Below are 22,371 nucleotides of genomic sequence, written 5' to 3'. Positions count from 1 at the left end.
GTTTCTTAACGACCGGCGGGGGAACCGCTGCTCCCGCATCTCGGCCGCTCTGCCCACGCAAACGCTCCCTCCAAAACGCCGACACCCACAAAAAAGCTAAAAAAACAATGCCGACGCAACTCTGGAAAGTTCTAACACAAGAAAACACCCTAATAAATAAGCATGATTTCTATATACTTAACTGTCATAGTGTGGTGTTTGCTTCTACTAAGAAACACCTCTAAGCCGGAGTCTCACTGCTTATAGATCGTACAAAAGACAGTCTGCACATATCAGTCACCACGATATCCGTGGTTCGAATGCGCCCAGCGTCTCCTTGTACTCGTTGCCATGCGGCATTCGAAACTCAGATCTCGTGATGGCTCGTGTTTAAATCCGCTTGCAGACTGTCTTTTGTATGATTTATAAGCAGTGTGGCCCCGGCTTTATTGAAAAAAAAAAAAAAAATAATAAAAATAAAATATGGCTTTGAGATACGACCACCTCGCAATGATTTTGCCATTTTTTTTTAATAAACTTCGTGATAATCGTAGGTACTGATTCAAGAGGTGGGACGTTATCTTGTAAACGCCTAGTTCTTGGCACATGTTGCACAGACTTCCGTATCCCATTATGCACCTTGTGATGTAACGTAATTGGTATGCACACAGACAATGGGGTATCGAGAAGAACAACTCTGGCTTATTTATCAATTCCAACCTTGTTCCAATCTGGTTTATTCGATATTCCAACCTGATGTATTTACAGATTCCAAGCCCTGATTTTTAAGGTTAGACGCGAAGTACTTTGCGATGCAATATGGCTTCAAGCAGTTTCTTTTGATACGCTATCCTGTCTGTCATAGTCATCCCTATGTTTAACAGGAATGGCCGCACAAACTTCTTTATTACAATCCTAGAATTTTTCGTCTCATTATCATCTCTTGTAGCGCGACTAAAACTCCAGAAAAAAATAAAGCTTCGTAGAGAAAAAAAAATATTTCCCTTTGTACCCTAAAAAAAAAAAAAAAAAAAATAAACCTTTGCCGTTGTCTGATGTAGCTGATCGACCTTCAGCATAAGGTCTGATACTACAAAAGTGCAGTCCTCGTGTCATCCTTCCTTTCATATTTTGTTAATATTTATTACGGAAATTATGCAGGTGATATTGCAGTTTGCTTGCACCATAAGCACGTTTAGTGTAAAAATTATGGCGGTAAGATACGACCGCCTCGCAATGATTTTAACATTTCTTTTAAAATAAACTTCGTGATATTTGCAGGTACTGATTCAAGATGTAGGTAGTTTTCTAGTTTTTGGCGCCCATGCAGCACAAACCATCACATCCCGCCATGTAGCTGGCACTTTGTGATGTAACTTGTTATGCAAAGAGACGATCAGATCTAAAAATATGTTTCTGACTTATTAATGAATTCTAACCTCGTTGCAACCTGGTTTCTTCGTTAATCCAACTTTGAACCTGTTTTATATACAAATTCCAAACCTTAAACGCTGTGCATCTTTTTTTTCTTCTTTTTTTCCTGCTTTTCTTAGTTGAATCAATCTGCAGGCCTAGGCAGCTTGTTAAGAAACATTACCCCGATCGTCGTTTTCTGCCACCAAACCCGCACGGAAAGGACGGAAGAACAAAAATGACAAGCAGCAGTAAACCAAACCATGTGTCACAGTTGACGCGAAAAAAACAAAAAGAAAAAAACAAAAAGAAAAAGGTAAACCAATTTTGCTGTTTTTTGCGGCGGTCAGCGAGGAATTTTTCAGGAAAAGCACCCCTCAAGGGATCCTCTTGAGCCATATTGGGGATGCACGCGCTCGCACGTGGAGATGGTTTACGCCGGCGAGGGTGCGCATTCCGTAATCGCGCGTGTGTGTGTGTGTCTTGGTGGTGAGAAGCGATAGTATGATGGCGGCGCCGCCGGGGACGAAAAGGAACGCCGTCCCGCTATTCCTCTGGAAGAGAATTCGCTGCACACTACCAGACCGTACAAAAACATACACGCACACACACATGCTTCAGCATTTGTTTCTCCCCCTACTGTGATTCCTCTTCCAACCCCTCGAACGCGATTGTAAAGCACATTTTCCGAAAAAAAAAAAATAATATACGGCTTGTCCGCTTTGGCTTGTCTCGTATGCTTGAATGCAAGGCCCGTACCGGCCCGGGCCCTTCATGAATCTAGCCGTGAACCCCGAGCCAGGCCCGCGGGCTCGCTTAATCGCTAACATGTAAGGGATTATAGGCGGGGACGAGACGAGCGACGGCGACAGCGACGAGAGTCGGCGACCGAGCGACGGAGGTTTCTCACTGTGGCTCGTTGCGTCGCTTGGCTTTTGGATTTCTAGAAAACGTCGCACATCGCCTTGGTCTCTTGCTCCCGTCGCTTTCATGCGGCTTGCCTCGCCTGCGCGACTGAACGAGCGATAGCGAAGCGGGTCGCCGTCGCTTGTCTCGTCGCTCGCCAAATCGCTTACACACGGTTTATACTTCAGAGAAAAAGGTACATGTGTTGGCGACGGAAGGGTGACTGTTCCTAAAGGTGCGTTCAGGCTATGGTTCAGGAATGCTCCCCATCGGAACACTCGATGAGAGCCAAGAATGGGCTGAGAGTTTCCAGAATAGTACAGAATTACAAAGGAAGAATTCGGGCATATAGTTGTCAACGCACGCGGCAATATTTATTTAAACTGGGTTAGATTTCTTTTTCTCCTCTGCCGATGATTTGTCAGGAGAAAGAAAATCAGTTTTCAGTCAGCACGCATCTCCGGCGTATTTTCTCTTTTATTCCATCGATTCGTACAAAGGGAACCAGCTCAAAATCGTTACGGAATCCCTGTGGTTACTCGAGATTTTGTTTTTCTTTGCCCCTACGTGTAAGTTCACTAATATTTAGATCCGTCGGACACTCGCAGTGCTGCAGACTGCTGCTTCAGGGAGCCGATGCTTGAGTAAGAATTCGACTAGGGAACCTCGACGGCTCCGAGGTCGATTGGACCCGTACCTCGTATTATTCCTCGAGGAATAAAGTAGGATATCTCGCCGTGATCAACCTGCAGAGAAAAAAAATAGTCAGGTAAATTCGGTAGAACCATGAGCCACGCTTCAGAGTAACTCTAGCGTTTGGCGAGGACTCGGCTCGGCTTTTATTGGTCACGAGCGCTGACGTCAGCGTTCGGCGAGGACTCGGATCCAATCACGAGCTTCGTGTCCATCCAGAAAATGGCGACCGCCAGCGTTGTTCGATGGACTTTTGAAAAGGCTTCATTGCGTCCGCTGTGCACTAAGCGCCCGAAATTGCGACACCCAAAAGAAAATCCATGAACGGAGGACCAGACGTAGACAATTTAGTTTTTCTAGTCAATACCTTGGAGACTTACTCAACAGACCCGTTCCCAAGACCCAATTAAGGAGCATCGGAGGTCGCCATTTTGTTGGGCACCAAGCGTGCGGCTGGATCCGAGCCCTTGCCGGGCGATGGTGCAGCACTCGTTCCACATAGGAATGGAGCAGTTACTTGTGCTCAATATATGCTCGTAGTACGTGCCCCAACAAAGGCGGACTCAAGTAATTAGGGCGGCAGCAACAACAATACTGGTTTTCACCTAAAAAAAAGAAAATAAAAGGAAGTTTTGCGCATTGTTTATACGCTGCACGAAGTAGTCCTTACAATTTTTTGGTTGTCGGAGGAAGAAGCGATGCTTTTAGTGTTTGAAACGTTGATACGACAACATATATCTAATCTAGAATGTACCTACGCATACCTTATCTCTCCACATAGAGGGGGAAATTAGTAATGCTCTGCGAGAAGACGGACTACTTTTTTGTTTTTTGTTACTACTGTTTTTGAGGATAAGAATGGCGCGCACATTGGAAAAAAAAGAGTCTGCAGGCAAAACGCGGTTCGGTGTTTTTGGCGCGCCCCCTTTAGTAGTGCCCTCATTAAACGGCACGACACTCCGTTTCACCTTGCAATCCATGGGTCTAACGGACGTCACGAGACACCCCTCCCGGCCAATCCAATGCCGCAAACATATCACGTGACTGCACGCGCCCCGCGCGTGACTGCACCTCCATCCGAAGGCCGTGCAACACTCGCGCGGCATCGGAATGATTCCGAGGGCTGGCAGCGCCCGTTGCGGTTCATCGTAAGGTGATACGGGGCATGCGAAGGGCAAGTTCGTCTGCTTCCTGCGGAGGAGTTGCGGTGATGTCAGAAAAACGCCGAGCTCTGACTGGCTCAGATTGAAGAATAGTGGGTAGACCTCAAAGGCAAGTTGCTTCGGGGCCTATAGACATTTTCCACAGGGGCGCCGCCATCTTGAATTGTCGTCACTTCCAGTATGGGCGACGAAAAAAAAGTAAAACGTTTCAACCTGTAACCAGTAAAAAAATAGAGTGGAGCCAAAACGATACAGTGTGACGGTTAGGCTTATATCCTAAATGTCTTCTATTGGCGTGGTGAGGGCAAAGTAATGTTTTCGCCCATACTGAAAGTGACGACAATTCAAGATGGCGGCACCCTTGTGGAAAAGGTCTATACCCACTATCTTTCACTCGGAACTAATCAGAACTCGGTGTTCTGACTTCATCACAACCCTTGCAAAAGAAGCAGACGAACTTGTGCTCCGCATAGTCAAATGAATGCAGTGACAGCTTTCATCCTTTATTAAAACGATTGAGCTCCATCGCTTTCGTAGTTTTACAGTACGAAAACTAACTGATGGCAAAATGTCCTAAGCTAGAAATGCTTTTTTTTTATTTTTTTAAGTACGAGACGGTTTCTGGGGTCTAGATATACATGCCGGGTCTAATGCAGCCCCAATTAAAATTACGAAAAAAAGATAATACATCAGCGATCGCGCCTATTTTCTGAAGTCCCGTGCAACAAACTATACTTGTACGTTTAGACGTTGAGATGGAATAAATAACATTCAGAAACCTTCGATTACGATTGATGCGACCAAGACTTCTAAACTCCGGGTCCTTCGTGGGGGGCATCGTTTATTGTAAGTAAACAAAGTTCGTTTGGGCATGTGAAATGCTAACATCATGCTCGTAAAATTAACTCGTGTCTAAACGTTCTGTGTAAAAAGGGATTAAAATAAACCTTTAAATAACTATGATATATGGCTGAAGATTGTGTTTCAAAAATAATGAACTAGGCGGGAATGAAAAGTAGAAAATCATAGACTATGCATTTATAAAACAATACAAGATACTAACGAACTGTACAAACAGATGTCCTGTTCTAGGCAAATAATTTCAATCCTCATAATTCACGTCTTCGGTAAGATGCCAAGGTGGCATAAGAGCTGATTTCAGTTAAAGCTAGTGGATAATGTTCTTATGACACGTTGGCGTTACATAGCTCCAAAACCGTCTCCGCCCAACTATAGCCTGTCTACAACGGTTGTTAGCACTGTAAAATGAGCCGAAGAAGTCGGTGCCTGCACGTAGAAAGCTGGAACATTACTGAATGTGTAACTGGGCGGTGCATTTTACGTGGTGAAATTTGAAGCCGTAGTTTATTTCCTGTGAAAGATGAGACCAGCAAGCTTCTCAGGGTCAACGGCGGACGTGTTCACAGACGACAAGGTTAGCGAACTTGTGGCGCCATCTCCAGATATACGCAGCGAACAGACGAACAAACGAAACTTGCGCTCTTATATCTTCGTTGTCCCCTAACTTAGCGTTATAATCTTTACAAAGTTCCGATTTTGTTTTTTTAATTTTTTTTTTATTAATTTTTTGTTTGTTTTATCAAATGTTACGCTAGTAGAGTGTTGTGCACTACCAAGCTGCTGCCAATGTAGTAGGGGTCCCAGACCCAGTCAAGCTGTCTCAACAGCTTTTTGTCTCGGACTCCTTCCAGTGTTTCTGGAAAATAAAGCTTTGATTTGATTTGACTCATCCTTTCGTCTACTTTGTTTGCTTGCTGCGCCTCTCGGGAGATGGCGCCACGAGTTACAGCTATCTCTAGCTCGGTCACCGGCGAACACGTCCGCAGTTAACCCTGGGGTGTTTGTTGGCCCCATTTATACTAAGAAAAAAATCCTTGAAATGTTATCAGCAAAGATGAGCCACCCGAATGCACATTTTGCGAGAGTTTGAGTTTTATATGTGCAAACGTCAATTTTTCCGGCTCGTTTTTTTTTTTGTGTTAAAGGGCAACTTCGCCCAAAACTCAAAATGAAATAAATTACTGGTATCACTGTAGTGACACAAAATACGACCCCAGTCAAAATATCACGCCCGTTGGACACCACATTCTAAACTAATGCCGACAATAAAAATTCGACCCGCCGCGAGCCGCTGCTCCTTAGCGGGCGGCCAGCGGGTTGCCGATTGCTAAAGCAACATTAGGCCGTGACGTCAGTATCGTTCTCTTTTTTTCCTCCGGTCCGGGCGTTGCGCGGAGTGCGCTTCTTTGAGCCGCTACCACCGCTACTTCGGCTTGTGATTGGCGTGTTTAGCCGTTGCTTTAATCTATAGCCCGTGTAGCTTCGGTTTGGCTTTTTGTTTATTTGCTTGTAAGGACTCCAAGACTCGTTTTAGCGAGCAACTCGGTGCGCCAAAGACTGCCCAGCTTTTCCTCGAAAGATGTCGAGTGCAACTTGTAGCGCTAGTGGGCTGCTCAAACAACCCGCTGCGCAACACGGAGGTGCTTTTTCACTAGCTTCCAACGGACCGGAAATTGGAGAAGGTGTGGGTGAACGCTGTTCGACGAGTGGACTTTGGACCTCTGCTTTTACGCGCTTGAGGAAAAAAAGAACAAAAAAGGACAGCCCAGCACACGTGTGTTCGGGCGCCGGGGCCCACGCCGGAGAGCCTCAAAGCTTCATGTCTGGGACTGACCCGCAGCGCCAAGGCGACAGGGCCCCCAGTACTGTACGTCACTGGCGGCGCGGCGTACACTCTAATAGCGAGTTCGTTTCACGGCACTCGTGCCCACGCGTGCCCACTCGCAGCGTGGAACGGGTTCGTTTCGGCCGGCGCTCCACGAGTGGTTGCACTCACCGAGTTCGTTTCAGCGCTGACACCCCACGCGTACATGCACTCGCTGCACCGAGAAAATCGGGAGTGCGCCAAAATGCAATCCCGTCATGCCTCGCTCCGGCGGTGCCGGCGAGGAGCGGGAGCAGACGACGAGAGTTCGTCTGCTACGATGTATCGCGGAACCGAACAAAAAAAAAGTAGATTTTCTGATAGAAATCGCGTCCCGCGGGCAACGAAATCAAGCGCGAGCTTGAATTGTGAGCGTCTGCTGTTTCACAAAGGAAGCAATTGACAACCCGTGATTTATTTGCAGGTTTTAAATCTCTCTGTTGCCGTACAAACGCTGAAATATACCAGTGTGTAAAGAAATGCTCAACAAACGCAACTGCGGCCCCCGAGATGTCTATCACCATCCGTGTGCGGGTGAAAAGTTTAACATTTGTCGATAAAACTCCCTCAGCAGAAACCTCTGACTGCCCAATAAGCATCAGAGAAAGCTAAAGATGCTGACTTTACCCGAGGATCGGGCAACATCATCATGTTTAACATTTACCTACGCAGCGAACTTGCCCCGTCGTATTTTGTTCGAAAAAGCTCTCGTTCTCGACGCCCTCACCAAGGCTAATATCTGATCCACCTATAATGACGATCCGAATCGAAAGTCCCAGTTTTGCTGGATATTCCAACAAGCTAGTTTTAAGCCGTACCCTTTCAGTGGTTCACGCATAATACCATGCTCAAACGGATCAAGCTTCTGCTCGGACAGCATCATCAGTTTTCTTCAGTGTAAACGGTTATAAGGATTGAAAGATTGCAACCTGCTTTGTAGACAGTTGGTTGCGGAAATTTACGCCGTCTGTAACTATCTCTATGGCAGCCGAGCTGCTTGAAGACATCGCAGCTATAAACTACAGGTTGCAGTTGCCAACGTTTGTAGATAAACATTGGCAGCGACTTCATTCTCGCATTCCCACGCATCACTCGGAACAGAAGGGTGCTAGTTTCGGTTTGAAGTCGCTACCTTTTCTACAACATAGATGGCGGCAGCATCAGTCTTGTGCACTCGGTGCATTTGGCGAGTTCGTTTGAGTCCAGTTTTCCGTGCAACACTCTGTGAGTGCGATGCATTCTGGGAGAGAACTCGAACGGTGCCAGTGCGTGTGAAACGAACTCGCTATAAGAAAAAATGGAGGAAAAATGCAGCAACGGCGCGTCTTCCTCCCTTCTACTGACGCGCCCCCAAGCGGACACGAGAAACAGGGAGGAACGAATCGTTTTTCTCCACTGATCTCTATGACAATTGCTGGATCGCGCTTCCCCGCTTGTTCGCTGCAGCGTAAGTGAAGCCACCGGGCTTCACTCGCTTGGGATACGATTTGCCGTTTTTGCTAGCCTTTGCTGCGGTTTTCCAGCGTGCTGACGACACGTTTTCTACTCGTTCGTCGTCATTCGCCGAAGAAGTTTTTTGAAGACTCTGTGTATTGTTGAGACTTTCCGTTGTGAACACGTGGAAAATTTTACGAAAGTGCAGTGTCGCAGGAAAAAGGCACAACGCGTCGAAAGGAAGGGCTGGCGGCGTGTTCAAAGCATCCTTGGCACGCCGAAGTGCCGTGTCTCTGTGCCTTCGCACGCTTGGATACCGACCAAGAACCGACGCCGTGTGTATGTGTTCAGCGAGTGCAATGTGCGTGAAGCTGTTCGTGCCTCTGGATCAGCGTCTTTTCCCCTCGCGGTTTAGGAACGAGCTTAATCCAGCGTCCACTAGCGACGGGAGATGAGGAGAAGGTACGTCTTTTTTTCGTCCTTAGACGATTTACACAATACCGTGCACGACAGCTCCTCATCACTGATCAGTGCTGGCTTATTATCAACCTACGCGACTCGCCTAATTGTAATTGGTCAACAGATTGCACACGACCATATCGGCCGCGCTTCAAAGATTTTCATTCTCGCCGTCTTGTACATTTGCTTTCGAAAACCCCCCCTGGCTCCACGTAAAACGTTGCCCTATTCGTGCTCCCACGGAATCTATTAGAGTAGATTTGGGACATAGCCATGGTTAATATAGTACATAAGAATACGTACAGATCTCCCCCTTTTATTGATAGCAACTCACCGGAACAGCTGGACGATCCAGAACTCCGTGGCCGATATATATAAATGATCTAAAGGCATCTACGCGCGACACACGTTCAGAACTTTGGCGCGGCGTCAATTCTTGACCGGTATCCAAGCGTGCGAAGGCACAAAGATGCATCACTCGGCGTGCCAAGGATGCTTTGAACACGCCGCCAGCCCTTCCTTTCGACGCGTTGTGCCTTTTTCCTGCGACACTGCACTTTCGTAAGATTTTCCACGTGTTCACAACGGAAAGTCTCAACAATACACAGAGTCTTCAAAAAACTTCTTCGGCGAATGACGACGAACGAGTAGAAAACGTGTCGTCAGCACGCTGGAAAACCGCAGCAAAGGCTAGCAAAAACGGCAAATCGTATCCCAAGCGAGTGACGCCCGGTGGCTTCACTTGCGGGAGCGGCAAGCGCGATCCAGCAATTGTCATTGAGATCAGTGTTTTTCTCCTTCTCCAGGCAGACGGGAAAAGCTTTTGCCCTCCCGACTCATCTTCTTTCGGTTTCGTTTTTCGAGCAGGTCGCGCACGTTGTTTAATAAATAACTGTTGAGTTGATTGAGCTTCAGCGGCAGCGAAGGCCGCCTGTAATTCAGTCTTCTAGTCTAAACGTGCAGAACATTTCTGTTGCATCGACGTTTTTATCACTAATTTGATCAAACGAGCAAACGAAGCCGCTAGAAACAGCGAAGTTCCGGAGCAGTGCCAGCAGCGCCACGTACACTGGGGGATGGCCGTCTCCGGATTGCGGGACTCGCGCGGCACGAAACTACAGTTGCTACAGTCCTACAGTTGCTACAGTCACTACAGTAGCGAATCCACGCGGAACTGTGTCGACGTTTTCGACGTTATGGAAACCGCAGGAACTGCGTCCAAGACAGGCAGGTTTTGCCGCCGGCTGCCTGGGTGCCTTCCGTACTGAGTTCGGTTCTGTTTTCCGATGCCGAGTGCGACCGGCGTTCAACGTGGTTCTGTATTTGTGCCTGTCAGCAACATAGCTGCAACATCGTGATGGCAGTGTTGTAGGTTGTGAACAGAAGACTGGAATTATCGCCGATGGGACCGTGTGTTCGCGTATCAGTGGTGTAACAAGATGAGATTGTAAACTGCCGGGCGTTGATGCCGTTGGTCGGGCCGTGATCGGAGGGGGCTTGGTGTCGCAGGTTGACATTCCGCTTTACATTAAAAAGTTTAATACCACTTGAGGGATTACGTGCAATCGATCAACGTGCGGATAGTCATGTTGGAACGCTGGTCTGAATAGTCGAAGCTCCTATCGCTATCGTACAGTGGCCATGTGACTGTCGGAATTATCTTGTCCCCGAGAGCGATTGAACTCTGGGGCAAGGACTGAACAGTACGAAATCGTGACGGAAAGTGCGTATGTTTACAGTATGGAATTTCGGCATTAAAAAACAATAGTATAGGTAAAATCGAAAAAAAAAAGCTACCCCGTTATTTTGCTGTTTAAATATACTACGGTTCCTGGAGAAACTGCCCTGCGCGCTGGGATGAGCGCTAGAAGTTTTCGGGCTCGCCACGAGCGTAGCTCCGTACCTGCCGCAAGTCGCGGCTTTGACTGCATTCAAGTTGATCGAAAAGCGATTTCTCAGCCCGTGAAGCATCACTTGCAGCTGAGTGAGTATCCGCTCTACAGAGATTAAAGGGGCGACGCAATGATTTTTTTATTTTGCGGAAATAACGCTTAGAACGGATCCCTGACGTTAATGACCTGTGAAATACTCGTTCGTTTTTCACCAGACGCAATCGAAGTCGCAGAAAAAAATTAAGAAAAACGAGCAGAGTTCACCCCCTCAACTCGCAGCCAGAACAAGCGGCCGCGTGATCTGGAGCCGATTATATGCCGCCAATGTTGATCCTAGCCACGCGCTGGGGTTGGCAAGGCACAGGAAACGCGCTGAGTTCCAGACATTGTTATGGTTCGGCGGTTGTCGTCATTGCCGCGATTGGACACCGTACACTACCCGAATGCTTCTCGACCTATCGATTATCACGAGCCCAAATCGAATGTCCACGCCATGCTCGGGTCCAATCTATGAGCCGCATTCAAATATCGTCACTCGGCGGTACTGCTACCACCCAGCTACGTCATCAGGTTTGGCGAGGGAAAGATTGAATGAAAACACTCGGTTTTGTCCTCGAAATTACAGCCACACAAAGGAGTTTCTTAGTCAGTGGCGTTGCGTGCGAATATCCTTAAGTCCCACTAGTGCCAGTAAGCTCGTGTAAAATGAAAAACATTCCAATTGAATATCGTTGCACCGCCCCTTTAATTCAAGACGGCCATTGCAGCTTTGCGCGAACAGCACAAATAGAAAAACAAACAATACAATAAAAATACAGGCTACGACGTGCCGTGTGGGGAAACAAACTCATGGCTTCGAACCGCATTGGAGCGGGTTGATTTATTGGCTTTCAAATAATTACGGCATGATCGAGCGTTTACTTTTTAATAAGAAATTAATCCCCTGAGCCATTCAAAATACTCTCAGAGGTATGACATTGCTGGGAAAAAATCAACATGCTGGGAATATTTTTTATTGCTTAGGGAGTCACCGAAAAGTTCCGTACGTTCAAAACGACCAGTATAAAAGACGGAAACGCAGAGCACGGGCGTAGTGTTCGGGTTAGTGTGGTGTTCCGTTGTATTGATATTTGTGTGCGCCGTGTATGTGCTCAATGTATGTTCACCTGATGTTAGTAATAAGCGTAATGTGTGTATAGTAGAGGATCCCCAAGCGCAGTAGTGGCCTGAGAAGAGCTAATTATTTTTTGTAGAACATGAATTGGGCGGTACCTAGCGCCACCTAGCCTAGCTACTTGCAATTACTCTGCTTGACCCCGCCATCTGGTGGCTAGCTAATTAACCTTTCAGGCTACGTGATAAACAGCGGCTTCGAGTTTGTTCTTTCGAGAGCGGCTTTTGGTTTCGCGGATTAAGTTTGCCCTTGTCCGTGAAGTGCGGTTGACGAAGGAATTGTGACTCGAGGAACACCAAAGGTAAGACGCAAAGTGCGCGAAGTAACTGGGTATCGGTTGTCTCCGTTTAACGTCGCAGTGCTGTCGAAGAGAAGACTGAGTAACTGCTTTCGAAACGCGAGTTTCTGTACCTGTGGGGGGAATCTGGCTTCGGAAATAAACGCAGTTTGCGGAAAGCTCGTGTTACGCTTTTATTTGCTGCTGCTCTCGTCTTGTACAAGAGACGTAGCGTCCTCGTCAAGCCTTATTGGGCTCGATTTGCTTGATTCGGGGTCGCCATATTGAGATGCAAGCGACGGAGGAACTTTGCTCCCCTGCTTCAGGGACGAAAGTTTCTCCCTTTCTAAAGAAACATAGGTAACAAGACCGTTCCTCCCATAAGGGAGGACTATCCATACCCTTTTTTCTAAGAGTGTAGAGCAACGCCGCTCCATCCACGAAGCCCCAATGACAATTTAGGCCTAGCGACGACGAGTAGGGAAAACCGCACACACGGCGACAGCCGCCGAGTATGGCACCGAACGAGTTCACTCGTTTTCCAGTCCCTAGCTTTTGGGTATACCGACGAGTACGGCATAGCGCACGCACGGCGGCGGCCCGGCGAGTACGGCACCGTACGAGTTCACGGGTTTTCCAGTCGCTAGCTTGTTGGTGTACGCACTAACTCTTGCTACATATGCTAGATAACTACCACGTATACAGAATTAAAACAAAATCAGCTTACCTCCTATCCTTAGACGGCTAGCGAAACAGAGGTAGCTGCCGCTCGGCCTGCGTACTCGTTGAACGAGAACGATCCTGACGTCACGTTCACATAGCGGCTGATTTCCAGTGTTGCCGGGGCCTCCAGCGGCTAGTTTTGGTTTTGTTGGTCGCGACCCATACAAAACATTTAGGCGTCGATATCTTTAAGACTACGCACAATAACGAGAAAAAAAATTACACCTTGCAATTTAGGGACGCCTGACTGCACTAAAAACAGTCATAATCCTAAAATCGAAAGTATAAACTGGAGTTGCCCTTTAAGTTCCATTGAAGACACCCTATATAATGGGTAATTATACCTCACTTCATAGTAGCTGACATTCGGATCAAGGCAGGGTGTTGGGTCACTGACCACTCGGATTTACTTCCTAGCAACTAATCTTAACTATTCTATGACGTACGATAAAAAAATAACGAAAGGAAGAAACACACACACAAAAGGTAAACAGGAAATAAAAAAGAGTGAGGGGAGGATAGGAAGGCAGAGGGTTAGCTTGAGCGCAAGGCTTGAGCAAACTACTTTACACTGGGGTTAAGAACCAGGACTTCTGCTTCTTAACCCGATAAAAGAGGCGTTCATAAAGTTGGAATTACTGGCGGCAAAAAAAGAAGTAAGTATTGCCACAATTTCTAATGTGGGACAAGCCCCCTGTAGTCTCAGCAGGTTCAAAATGTTCATCTCATAGTGCCCATTGATTGGCACAAGTAGAAGGTCCCCACCCGTTGGGTTTCACGACTCCATCGTCTATGCGAAAATAACTCCCGAAAGGAATCTACCATGGAATCTTTGTAGCTTTTTTAAGCCGACTCCGACGACTCCTTCGATCTCCCGATGGTCATGGATGAGTTCTGGATGTACTATTACGAGCCCTTGGACGACGAAACAAACCGAACAGCGAAAGCACGCCGATTCACCCCCCCCCCCCCCCCCAAAAAAAAAAAAAAAAGATAAAGGCGGAGTCATCATTGGGAAACATGATGCTTAGCGTTCTGGCAACAGCAGTAGTGTGCTCCCGATAGTTGAGACCCGTAAGGACGAAACGGTCATAGGGACAATACCATCGAGATCTCCTGACTAGGTTAAAGAGGCCGTAGACGTCGCAGAAAGCCGTCCAAGGGAGTAAGTTTGCTTCACCACAACGCACCGGTGACGCTAGCGGCTGCTTTATGCTATGAGATGCTACCTGTACACCCGTATTCACCCACCTTGGCACCGTGTGACTTCTGCCATCTCCTGAAAACACCCACAGCGTGGCAAGGGTTCTCGGGACGATGCCGAGCTGATTGTCGAGGTTGACCACTTCCCCAGAGCCCCAAAATGAGGACTCCTCCTACAACTAGGACAACCGCCAGCTCATCAACTGCTAAAATAAGTGTGTCGCCTTGTGGGATGCATGTGTAGCGATAAACCGACCTCACCGCCGATGCTCGTAATAGCTGCTCCTTTTGTGCATCGTAATACCACGAACTTTATGAACGCCCGCCACAGCAACTGTATCTCCATATAAACTCGATTCTATACGCGCAATTATTATACCGAGAGTGAGGCTCAAAATGCAGGGCTTAAAAAGGCTTACACGAGACGACCGAGCGGAGGCGTCGGCCGGTGAGTACACGGATGATCTTCGCCATGGTTCGAGCGATGACACCGAAGGGAAAGGCGGCGGCGAACTCTCGCGTAGCTGAGTTGAGGATCTCGACGAGAGGGCACACAAGGGCCCGAGCAAGATCGAGTCCCATGGTTCCCGGGGCCCCGCTGAGAATGCACTGGATTCAAAGATGCACAAATAAAAGGGAATAGCAAAACAGACAATTCGCTTCACCATAGTCGGTAACAGGTTAAGAACCAAGTTGATTTTTCGCTTCGAGAGCGTGCTTTTCCTGGGTTTAGCCTGTCATCGACTATTAGCAACGTACGCGACCAAACGCGTGGCTGTGGTCGCCATTCGCTATTTTCGAAACGCTCTTTATTTGTACTAATTTTTATGACATCGATGGACATCAGCTCAATGTCGATGTGTCAATTGTGACGATTTTGGTTTAAAAATGCTGTAACTCCAAACTTCCATTGTGTTTTTGACACACACCACCAAATTTGTTATTGGCAAATGATGATAAGTATAGCCAAGATTTACAGCTCATGACGTCACGGTGAGGCAAATTATTGGTCGTGACGTCACTAGAGGAAACTATGAGAGGGCGTCACCGAAACATCTCGGCGCTAATAGAAACACTCCATAAGTTGCGCTTCAGAATATCGACACCCCGATCCACGATGTTCTTGTGAGCGCCGCCATTTTGATTCTTAATGCAGAGCGGGTGCAATAGACGGATCTCGCAGTCAGTTTCATTACGACACCACTGCCGCCACGGATCGTGCGAACTGTAGTCTTTCTGCTCGCGGGATATCCCAGATGAGGATCTGCGTAGAGCCACTAAATGAGCTGCGCTCACAGTATCGGCGCTCCGTTCCCTGATCTGCTACACTCTAAAAAAAGCCCGTGCGGCTACTTTCCCTCACAACACTCGAAGAACCAATCACCGCAACTTACGGTGGTAGCTCAGCGAATGACGATGCCGAAACATATGTTTAGATCGAAAAACACAGTCTGAGTTGTGACATTAAGCAATGCAAAACGTCACGCTTGCATTGCTTAATGTCACAACTCAGACTGCGTTTTTTGGTCTAAACATATGTTTCGGCATCGTCATTCGCTGAGCTACCTCCGTAAGAGTCGGTGATTGGCTCTCCGAGTGTTGTGAGGGAAAGTAGCCGCACGGGCTTTTTTTAGAGTGATAGTGGGCGCCGCCATCTTGGTGTTTGGTTAAGAGCAGACGGAATTGTCGATATATTGTCAGAATTAGAAAAATGCGACTTCCTCAGCTTTAGGCACGGTGTTCGGAAGCATAGGGGCATTGTTTTAGTCTATCGCGGACTGTTTTAACATTTCTGGAAGACGAAAAAGTGTGTGCTGCTATTTCAGGTAAAGCTTCAGATAACTGGCAACCATGATTTTAAAGGGGCTTTGAAACGGTATCGGGTTAGAATGTTCATGACTCTGCAGAGGCGTACTGTTCCTAGCCTGGCCCGAGTATACTCGCAAAGACCGCCACTGATTCAGGAGCTTCTTTGTCGCGGTGAATTTGCGAGGACACAAGAGGACTATTTCTTCCGCTTTCTCCTTCGCAAAGCTTCATGAGGTAATTGTGGGTTCGAAACCACCCGCCTAACGACAATCGAGCACGGATCGTGGATCGGGCACGAGAACTGCGTGAGCACTCGACTTCGGCTCGTAACAATCAACGTCTCGGCGGACACTCGGGTAGTGGTTCGTGTCCAAACACTGCGGTGATGAAAGACACCGAATTCTATCATTGCCTGGAGCTCAGCGCGCATCCGACTGGCAGCCGTTCGCACCCCTTAGTAGAGTTTGATTATCAGACGAGCTACAGACACCAACAGCAAGATGGCGGCGCACAGAGCCCGTCCTTACAACGAAACCCAGTCCTTCGTTGGAGAACCGCGTCTCATAGACACTAAAGAAGGGCTTGGAAGGAATGTGCCGTGCTACCGAACCGCTATTTATTCCAAATAATGGTCTCATAACTAGACCAAATGTAAACATCCGATCACGGACTACTCGGTATAAAAATTTTTATACCGAGTAGTCCGTGATCTGATGTTTACCTTGGGTCTAGTTATGAGACGAGAACAAATTCAGCGACAGGACGAGAGCAGGAGGAAAGGGAGGAGGGGAGGAGAAGGACAGAAGAGGAGGAGCAGGGGAGAGGGAAGAGGAGAGGAGGGTACGGTACTCTCCCCTCCTCCTCCTCAAGAGCTGCGCTCTATTTTCGCATTAGAGAGATTTGTAAACGTCCTTCGTTTTTATACCCCATACGATCGATTCGGTACTAAAAAAGAAAGAGGAAAACAGACTTAACTCTGAAAAAAAAAGCTCTAAGAGTGGTTGCAAATGTGTCCTATTTTTACCATAGAGATGCACTTTTTGCCCGATTTAATGTTGTCAGATTAACGCACCTACGTTCCTACCGCCTTTCCGTATCTTATATAACTGCACAAAAATAAAATAAACATAGTTGTTTCTACAAATATAAAATTTAAATAAAAATAGTAGCGTTTATAACACACGGCGAAGTGAAGAGGGGAGTGTGCCCACCCCCCGGACAAACTATAGACTGACATCGATTACATACACACTGCCATGTTTTTTTTGAACAAGCTAAATGTCGAAACAGATTTTAGCCGCTTACCATTTGAAACTTTAATGAGTGTACTGTCAACGTTGTGAACTTCAGGCTCCGTGTCATAAGTGTAATGTGTCAACTGATGTTATATGTTACATTGGAGTCTAGTGACTGTTTTCTTTTTTCGCCCTTCTGAACTTGAAGAATGCGTTTATTTTAGGTTTGATTTTGTGAACAACGCCCTGTGCGCGCGCTGCTCTCTTGGAGCTGGGGCCTTGACGAGCTGTACGTATTACAGCTGTTTGCCCAAGCTACAAATATTTCTGGGTGAAAGGAAAATAAAATGATTGATTGAAAATTGATTGACGATATATGCTGAAAATGTTGGTCGTGCGGGACGGTGGCCTGCAAATATGGCGACAGCGGGAAGGTAGGCCTAGGAAGAGAGTGTGCTCATACCCGGAAGTTTAGTGGAAGAAAGGTCCATTTTCTGACCCGAACAAATACCGTTTTACACGTTTTACTATTGCAGTAATTACCAGCTTAAAAGTAAACATTTTTTTGAAAAAAAAATGGAAAAGATGAATGAATTGCGTTGTTCTCCGATTGCCGATGTGTTTGTTCCCTTTACCAGGCATTGAAGTACCCGACGCCGACGGCAGGTGATAAAAGAAGAAACTAAAACTCAATAATAGTGATCCACAATGGTAGTAAAACTTTCCGGCTAGAGCCAAGAACTCGAGTTGGAGAGACTCTTTCACGTGTCCCAAAGCGACGGAGTTTAGGGACGCCAAAGCGTCCCAAAATGGCCTTTCCGAAACCACATTAAAAAGCTAGCCTCATCCAAAGACACATCCAGAATACTCAAACTAGAATTAGTGTCACTGAATCACTGAATGTTCCCGCGCTTCGGGATCTCGGAGGCCATGATTACACTCGTACTGATGGGGAGCGACTCGAATGGGACGGCCGGAGAAGCCTTCGCGCGCGCGCTTCGGGATCTCGGAGGCTATACCGAAACTCTCAGACTTCGTTTCAGAAGCGAGTCGCAGCGCAGCAGCCGCTCTTCGACCCATCCCCGATATGGCGCTGCCCATTGATTTCCCTTTCCCTACACACCTCCAAGGGGGGTGTACACTTCGCCCTTTGTTTTTCTGAAGGCACCCCTTTATTTCGCAACAACTTTTCTATTCGCAGTGCCCACGCTACCCCCTCATCCTCCCCCCCCCCCCCCTACCCTCCTAATAATAGAGACACCCCCCAATTTCAATTCCTGGGGAAACGCCTGTGGAAACCCCTGGCGCTGCCCTGTGCGGTCGAAACGAAGCGCGTACAGTGTAGCGTTCTTTTTTGTGCTAGTTCTTTAGTCCACTTTCCTGGGCTGTGGCGACAATGGTTTGTTTTTAGTAAAGTTATTTCCTTTATTCCGAGCGGTGCGTGCCTTGGTCCTGGCTCTTTCTCACCTCGAAACACATCAAGGTCGAGTGTTCATGCCGGGTTCACACTGCTCACACCACCATGCATAAGACAGTCTGCAAACACAAGTCACCTCAATATTCGTGATTCGAATGCCGCGTGCCAAGTTTTCTCCTTGAACTCATTGCCATGCGTCATTCGAAGCACGGTTCTCGCGGTGATTCGAGTTTGAATCCGTTTGCAGACTGTCTTTTGTATACGATGGTATAAGCAGTGTGACCCCGGCTTTAGGCTTAGTGTCTAAGGCGTAGAGTTTGAAACGCAGCACCAGCGCAATCGGAGCGAGCAAACCAGCCGGCAATCTTCTTTGGCGAACCAAATTAACGGCTAGCTACATAATAATAAAAAAAAAGAAAAAAAACAAAAAAACGACATGCAGAGTTACCATTCGCGTGCGTACCCGCCGTACCCAACGAGCTTGAGTATTATACCTTAGAGCGGTAAACCGGAACCCACGGCCAGCAACGGAAATGGCACCCCCCGGTTGCCGCCATCTTGCATGTTTGCCAGATTAGTGATCACGTGACGTTAAGATGGCTGCGCCCAGAGGTGGGTCAGATCAGATTGGCCAGATCACGGTCAGCAGACGGGACATCTGGGGTTGGATGCGAGTTATTCCGGCAGATCAAGTCACGTGACAAGACAGATGCAGCAATGCTGGACGCGGGTAGGTTTTCGAAAGAAACGGGTGCAAGACCTTTACCCGAGAAAGAGATAGAGTAAATTTTGGAACACGGCCGCCTGGGTGAGGGCCGAGCCGACCGAGCGACCGAGCCGAGCGAGCAAGTGCGAGCTGGCCGAGCGCGGCTGGCGCGGCGACGGCGGTGCGAGTCGGATTTCACCGCGATGATCGTGCTGTGAGGGAGAATGGTAAATCCCCATGTGCGGCCATGTTTGGCTAGGCAGACGATGAACAGATAGGACTGGGTATGGACGCATCGCACAAGATCTGACCAGGCATGGGCACCGCTCCAAGAAAATCGATCGTATGTGTCAAACATCGCGTGGATATCTCGCATCAAAGTTTTGCGTTCTCGCTGCACTCGACCAGCGGAATGTTCATGGCTTTTAAGTAAAGGTATACGTAGGGCATATAGAGTATCTGCAAGTGGAAGCCGAGAAGGAATGCGTGAGCTCTCATGCATTGCTTCTCGGATCGGATCCACGCGTCGGTGCCCATACCTGGTCAGATCTTGTGCAATATGTGCATACCCGGTCCTATTCGTTCATCGTTTGCCTAGCCAAACATGGCACACATGGAAATTTACCATTCCCCCACAGCGCACGATCATCGCGGTTCAATGCTCGCACCGCCGTTGCTGCGCTAGCCGCGCTCGGCCAGCTCGCACCTCTCGCTCGGTTCGGTCCCCATCCAGGCGGCCGTGTTCCAAAATTACTCTATCTCACTCTTGGGTAAAGATCTTGTACCCGTTGCGTTCGAAAATCTACCCGCGTCCAGCATTTCTGTATCTGTCTCGTCACGCGGCTTGATCCGCTGGAGTAACTCTGATCCATTCGAGTAATATTGGAACGCAACCCCAGAGTGCCCATCTGGTGACCGTGATCTGGCCAATCTGATCTGACCCACCTCTAGGCGCAGCCATCTTAATGTCACGTGATCACTAATGTGGCAAACAGGCAAGATGGCGGCAACCGGGGGGGGGGGGGGGATATCATTTTTGCCCGCTGGTTTAGCGCTCTATGTTTAGTCAAGCTCGTTGGCCGTACCCGTGGTAACGCGGACACCTTTTATAGAGGTTTTTTGGTTGTTTCGAGCCCATCCCACAAATGGCCGACTGATAACTTCCGCCACGGGCTAAACCAGCCAATCGGAACTGGATTCTGCCGGCTTGACTTCCGGTAAGTGAACTGAATGGAATTCTGTACTCTGGGAACATTCAGTGACTAATTTGTACTTCGCAGATTCTTTGAGTGCGGAGTGTTTGTACAAAAGGAGGTTCTTCTCTCGTTGACTAACACAGCGAGGGAGAGATGGGCATTCGCGACTCCAGCAAAACGGACGCCGCCAAGCAGGAAAACCGGGAACCAGTCGGTCCAGGTCGCTCCGCGCCCCGCCGCGTCTCTGATGGCTTTCGCGGACACGTGCTTTCGGCGCGGGAGCGAGCAATGTAATTTGACGAGGGTCCGGAAATTTCTTAAGTTTGGCTGAGTGTTCATTAGTGTGGTGAAGCCTCAGTAGGTTGTTTCTTTCCATCAGGTGTTTGAAAGCCCGTTTACTCCACAGCACAGGGTCGCGTGCTTTCAATTTTTTGGATGAGGAGGAACCACGGAAAAACTTTTGATTTCTCGTCTGTCTCTAATCACATTCAAACTGACGACTGCTTGATAACTGATAAGTGGTTTCTTTATAAGGATGTAGAATAGCGGACTGAGGTCGACAGACGAAGTGTTTCACTGGGGGGAGCACCAATGTTGTAGTCAAGTGAATGGGAAGGTTCGATAACTGCTTTCCTTGAGTTTGGTTGTGCTCGATTAGCTTCAAGTTAATTTCAGCCACTAACGCCGGCCGGTCCGTTGGCTATTCAAATTGGCGGCTTTTCGCCGAAAAAGACCACATTGAAGGAGTTGGGCTAATTTCGCAATTACTTGATTCAGAAAACCTGTTCGCTCCATATGATTAATGAGGGAAATTATCTGCTTTCAAAAGGTGGGGGGACGCGTCTCGCATACTTTGAAACTGTCTCGTCATTAGGATCTATCGCGCCCTCCAATATTTATATTATAACCCCTGTCGAAGCCAGCAGCAATATACGTCTACATTGCTCAGGTTGACCGGCCACAAAAAATACTAATTTTATCCGTTCAGGATTCGAAGTCAAGTGCAATGCAGAGAGGTCTGAGTGAATATCCGATAAAGACTCTCCTCAGTTTGTCCGCATTCGTCTCCGTTCTACCGGCTAGAACCATTTGGCTAAGTTTAAGTAGTATCTCTGTCTGTCAAATATACTTTTATTCAGCAGTTCACCTAATAGTTAGTCAACTAAGTTCATATTTCAACCCGAAGAATATACTAATATCGCATTAGTGGGACATAGTACCTAATATAATACATAATCCTCATATTCGTCAAAATGACTTCTCGATTGCTACTAAAACCTGAATCGAAATACGAGTATCAGCTGCTTATTGAAGCGCCAGCGAGTTGACATGCTCCTTGGCTCAAGAAGCGCTTGCTTAACTTTCGTAATTTTGCTGCAGCCTGTGTTCTTGACCGAGCACACGACTGGAGCTGTTTCTTGAAACGCGGACAGGCACAAAAGCTCAATTTCGCGGACAGATAAGTCGCAAGGTCGAGGCATACGAGTTAGCTAAAAATTACTCTCGGTGGAACAATTTTGTAGCCCTCGCCGCTTTCCTTAGATGATAAAAACTAATTAGAGTCTATTACCGTTTCTCCGGAGCCCATAGTTTCGGTTTTGATCGAAGTCTCCGAAACTAAAGTTTGACATGAAAGGAACAAAAAACACCGGCAAAACAAAACTATGCTCGGCAAGTTTATGCGCACCGGCTACACTTAACTGTCTCAGTTCAAATACCCATAAAATTGGGCATTCAACAAAAGAAAATTTGTTAAATTGAATGCGCCACCTATTCAGGCGGCCCGGCCGAGCCGACGCGACCTGGACTCAGCCGCCATGTTTGTTTGGTGGTGGCGCCCCCCCTATAAATCGCTGGAGTCGCGAATAGATGTCGCAGAGCACAATTTTCAGTGCTACTGTAACATTTTGCAGTACAGTCTTTAGGATGAGCAGAGTGTGGGAGGTTCTAGTCATTTAATTATGAAC

General features: G+C 47.6%; 1 protein-coding gene across 1 annotated transcript in view; it reads right to left on the bottom strand.

The window, feature by feature from the left end:
* Positions 1–2,760: 2,760 nt before the first annotated feature.
* The window catches only part of LOC115328673, a 40,816-nt gene continuing 21,205 nt past the window's right edge, over positions 2,761–22,371 (bottom strand). The window contains exons 9-10 of the mRNA XM_040210222.1: positions 14,461–14,650; positions 2,761–3,044 (exon numbers count right to left, since the gene is read on the bottom strand). Of these exons, the coding sequence (XP_040066156.1) occupies positions 3,040–3,044; positions 14,461–14,650 (195 nt within the window). The 3' untranslated portion in view covers positions 2,761–3,039. The remainder of the gene's footprint in view (positions 3,045–14,460; positions 14,651–22,371) is intronic.

This window comes from Ixodes scapularis, unplaced genomic scaffold (assembly GCF_016920785.2).
Source record: "Ixodes scapularis isolate PalLabHiFi unplaced genomic scaffold, ASM1692078v2 PGA_scaffold6__148_contigs__length_123643588, whole genome shotgun sequence".
NCBI lineage: Eukaryota > Metazoa > Arthropoda > Arachnida > Ixodida > Ixodidae > Ixodes > Ixodes scapularis.
The sequence above is the reverse complement of the archived record's forward strand: the minus strand, read 5'-3'. Positions and strand labels throughout refer to the sequence as shown.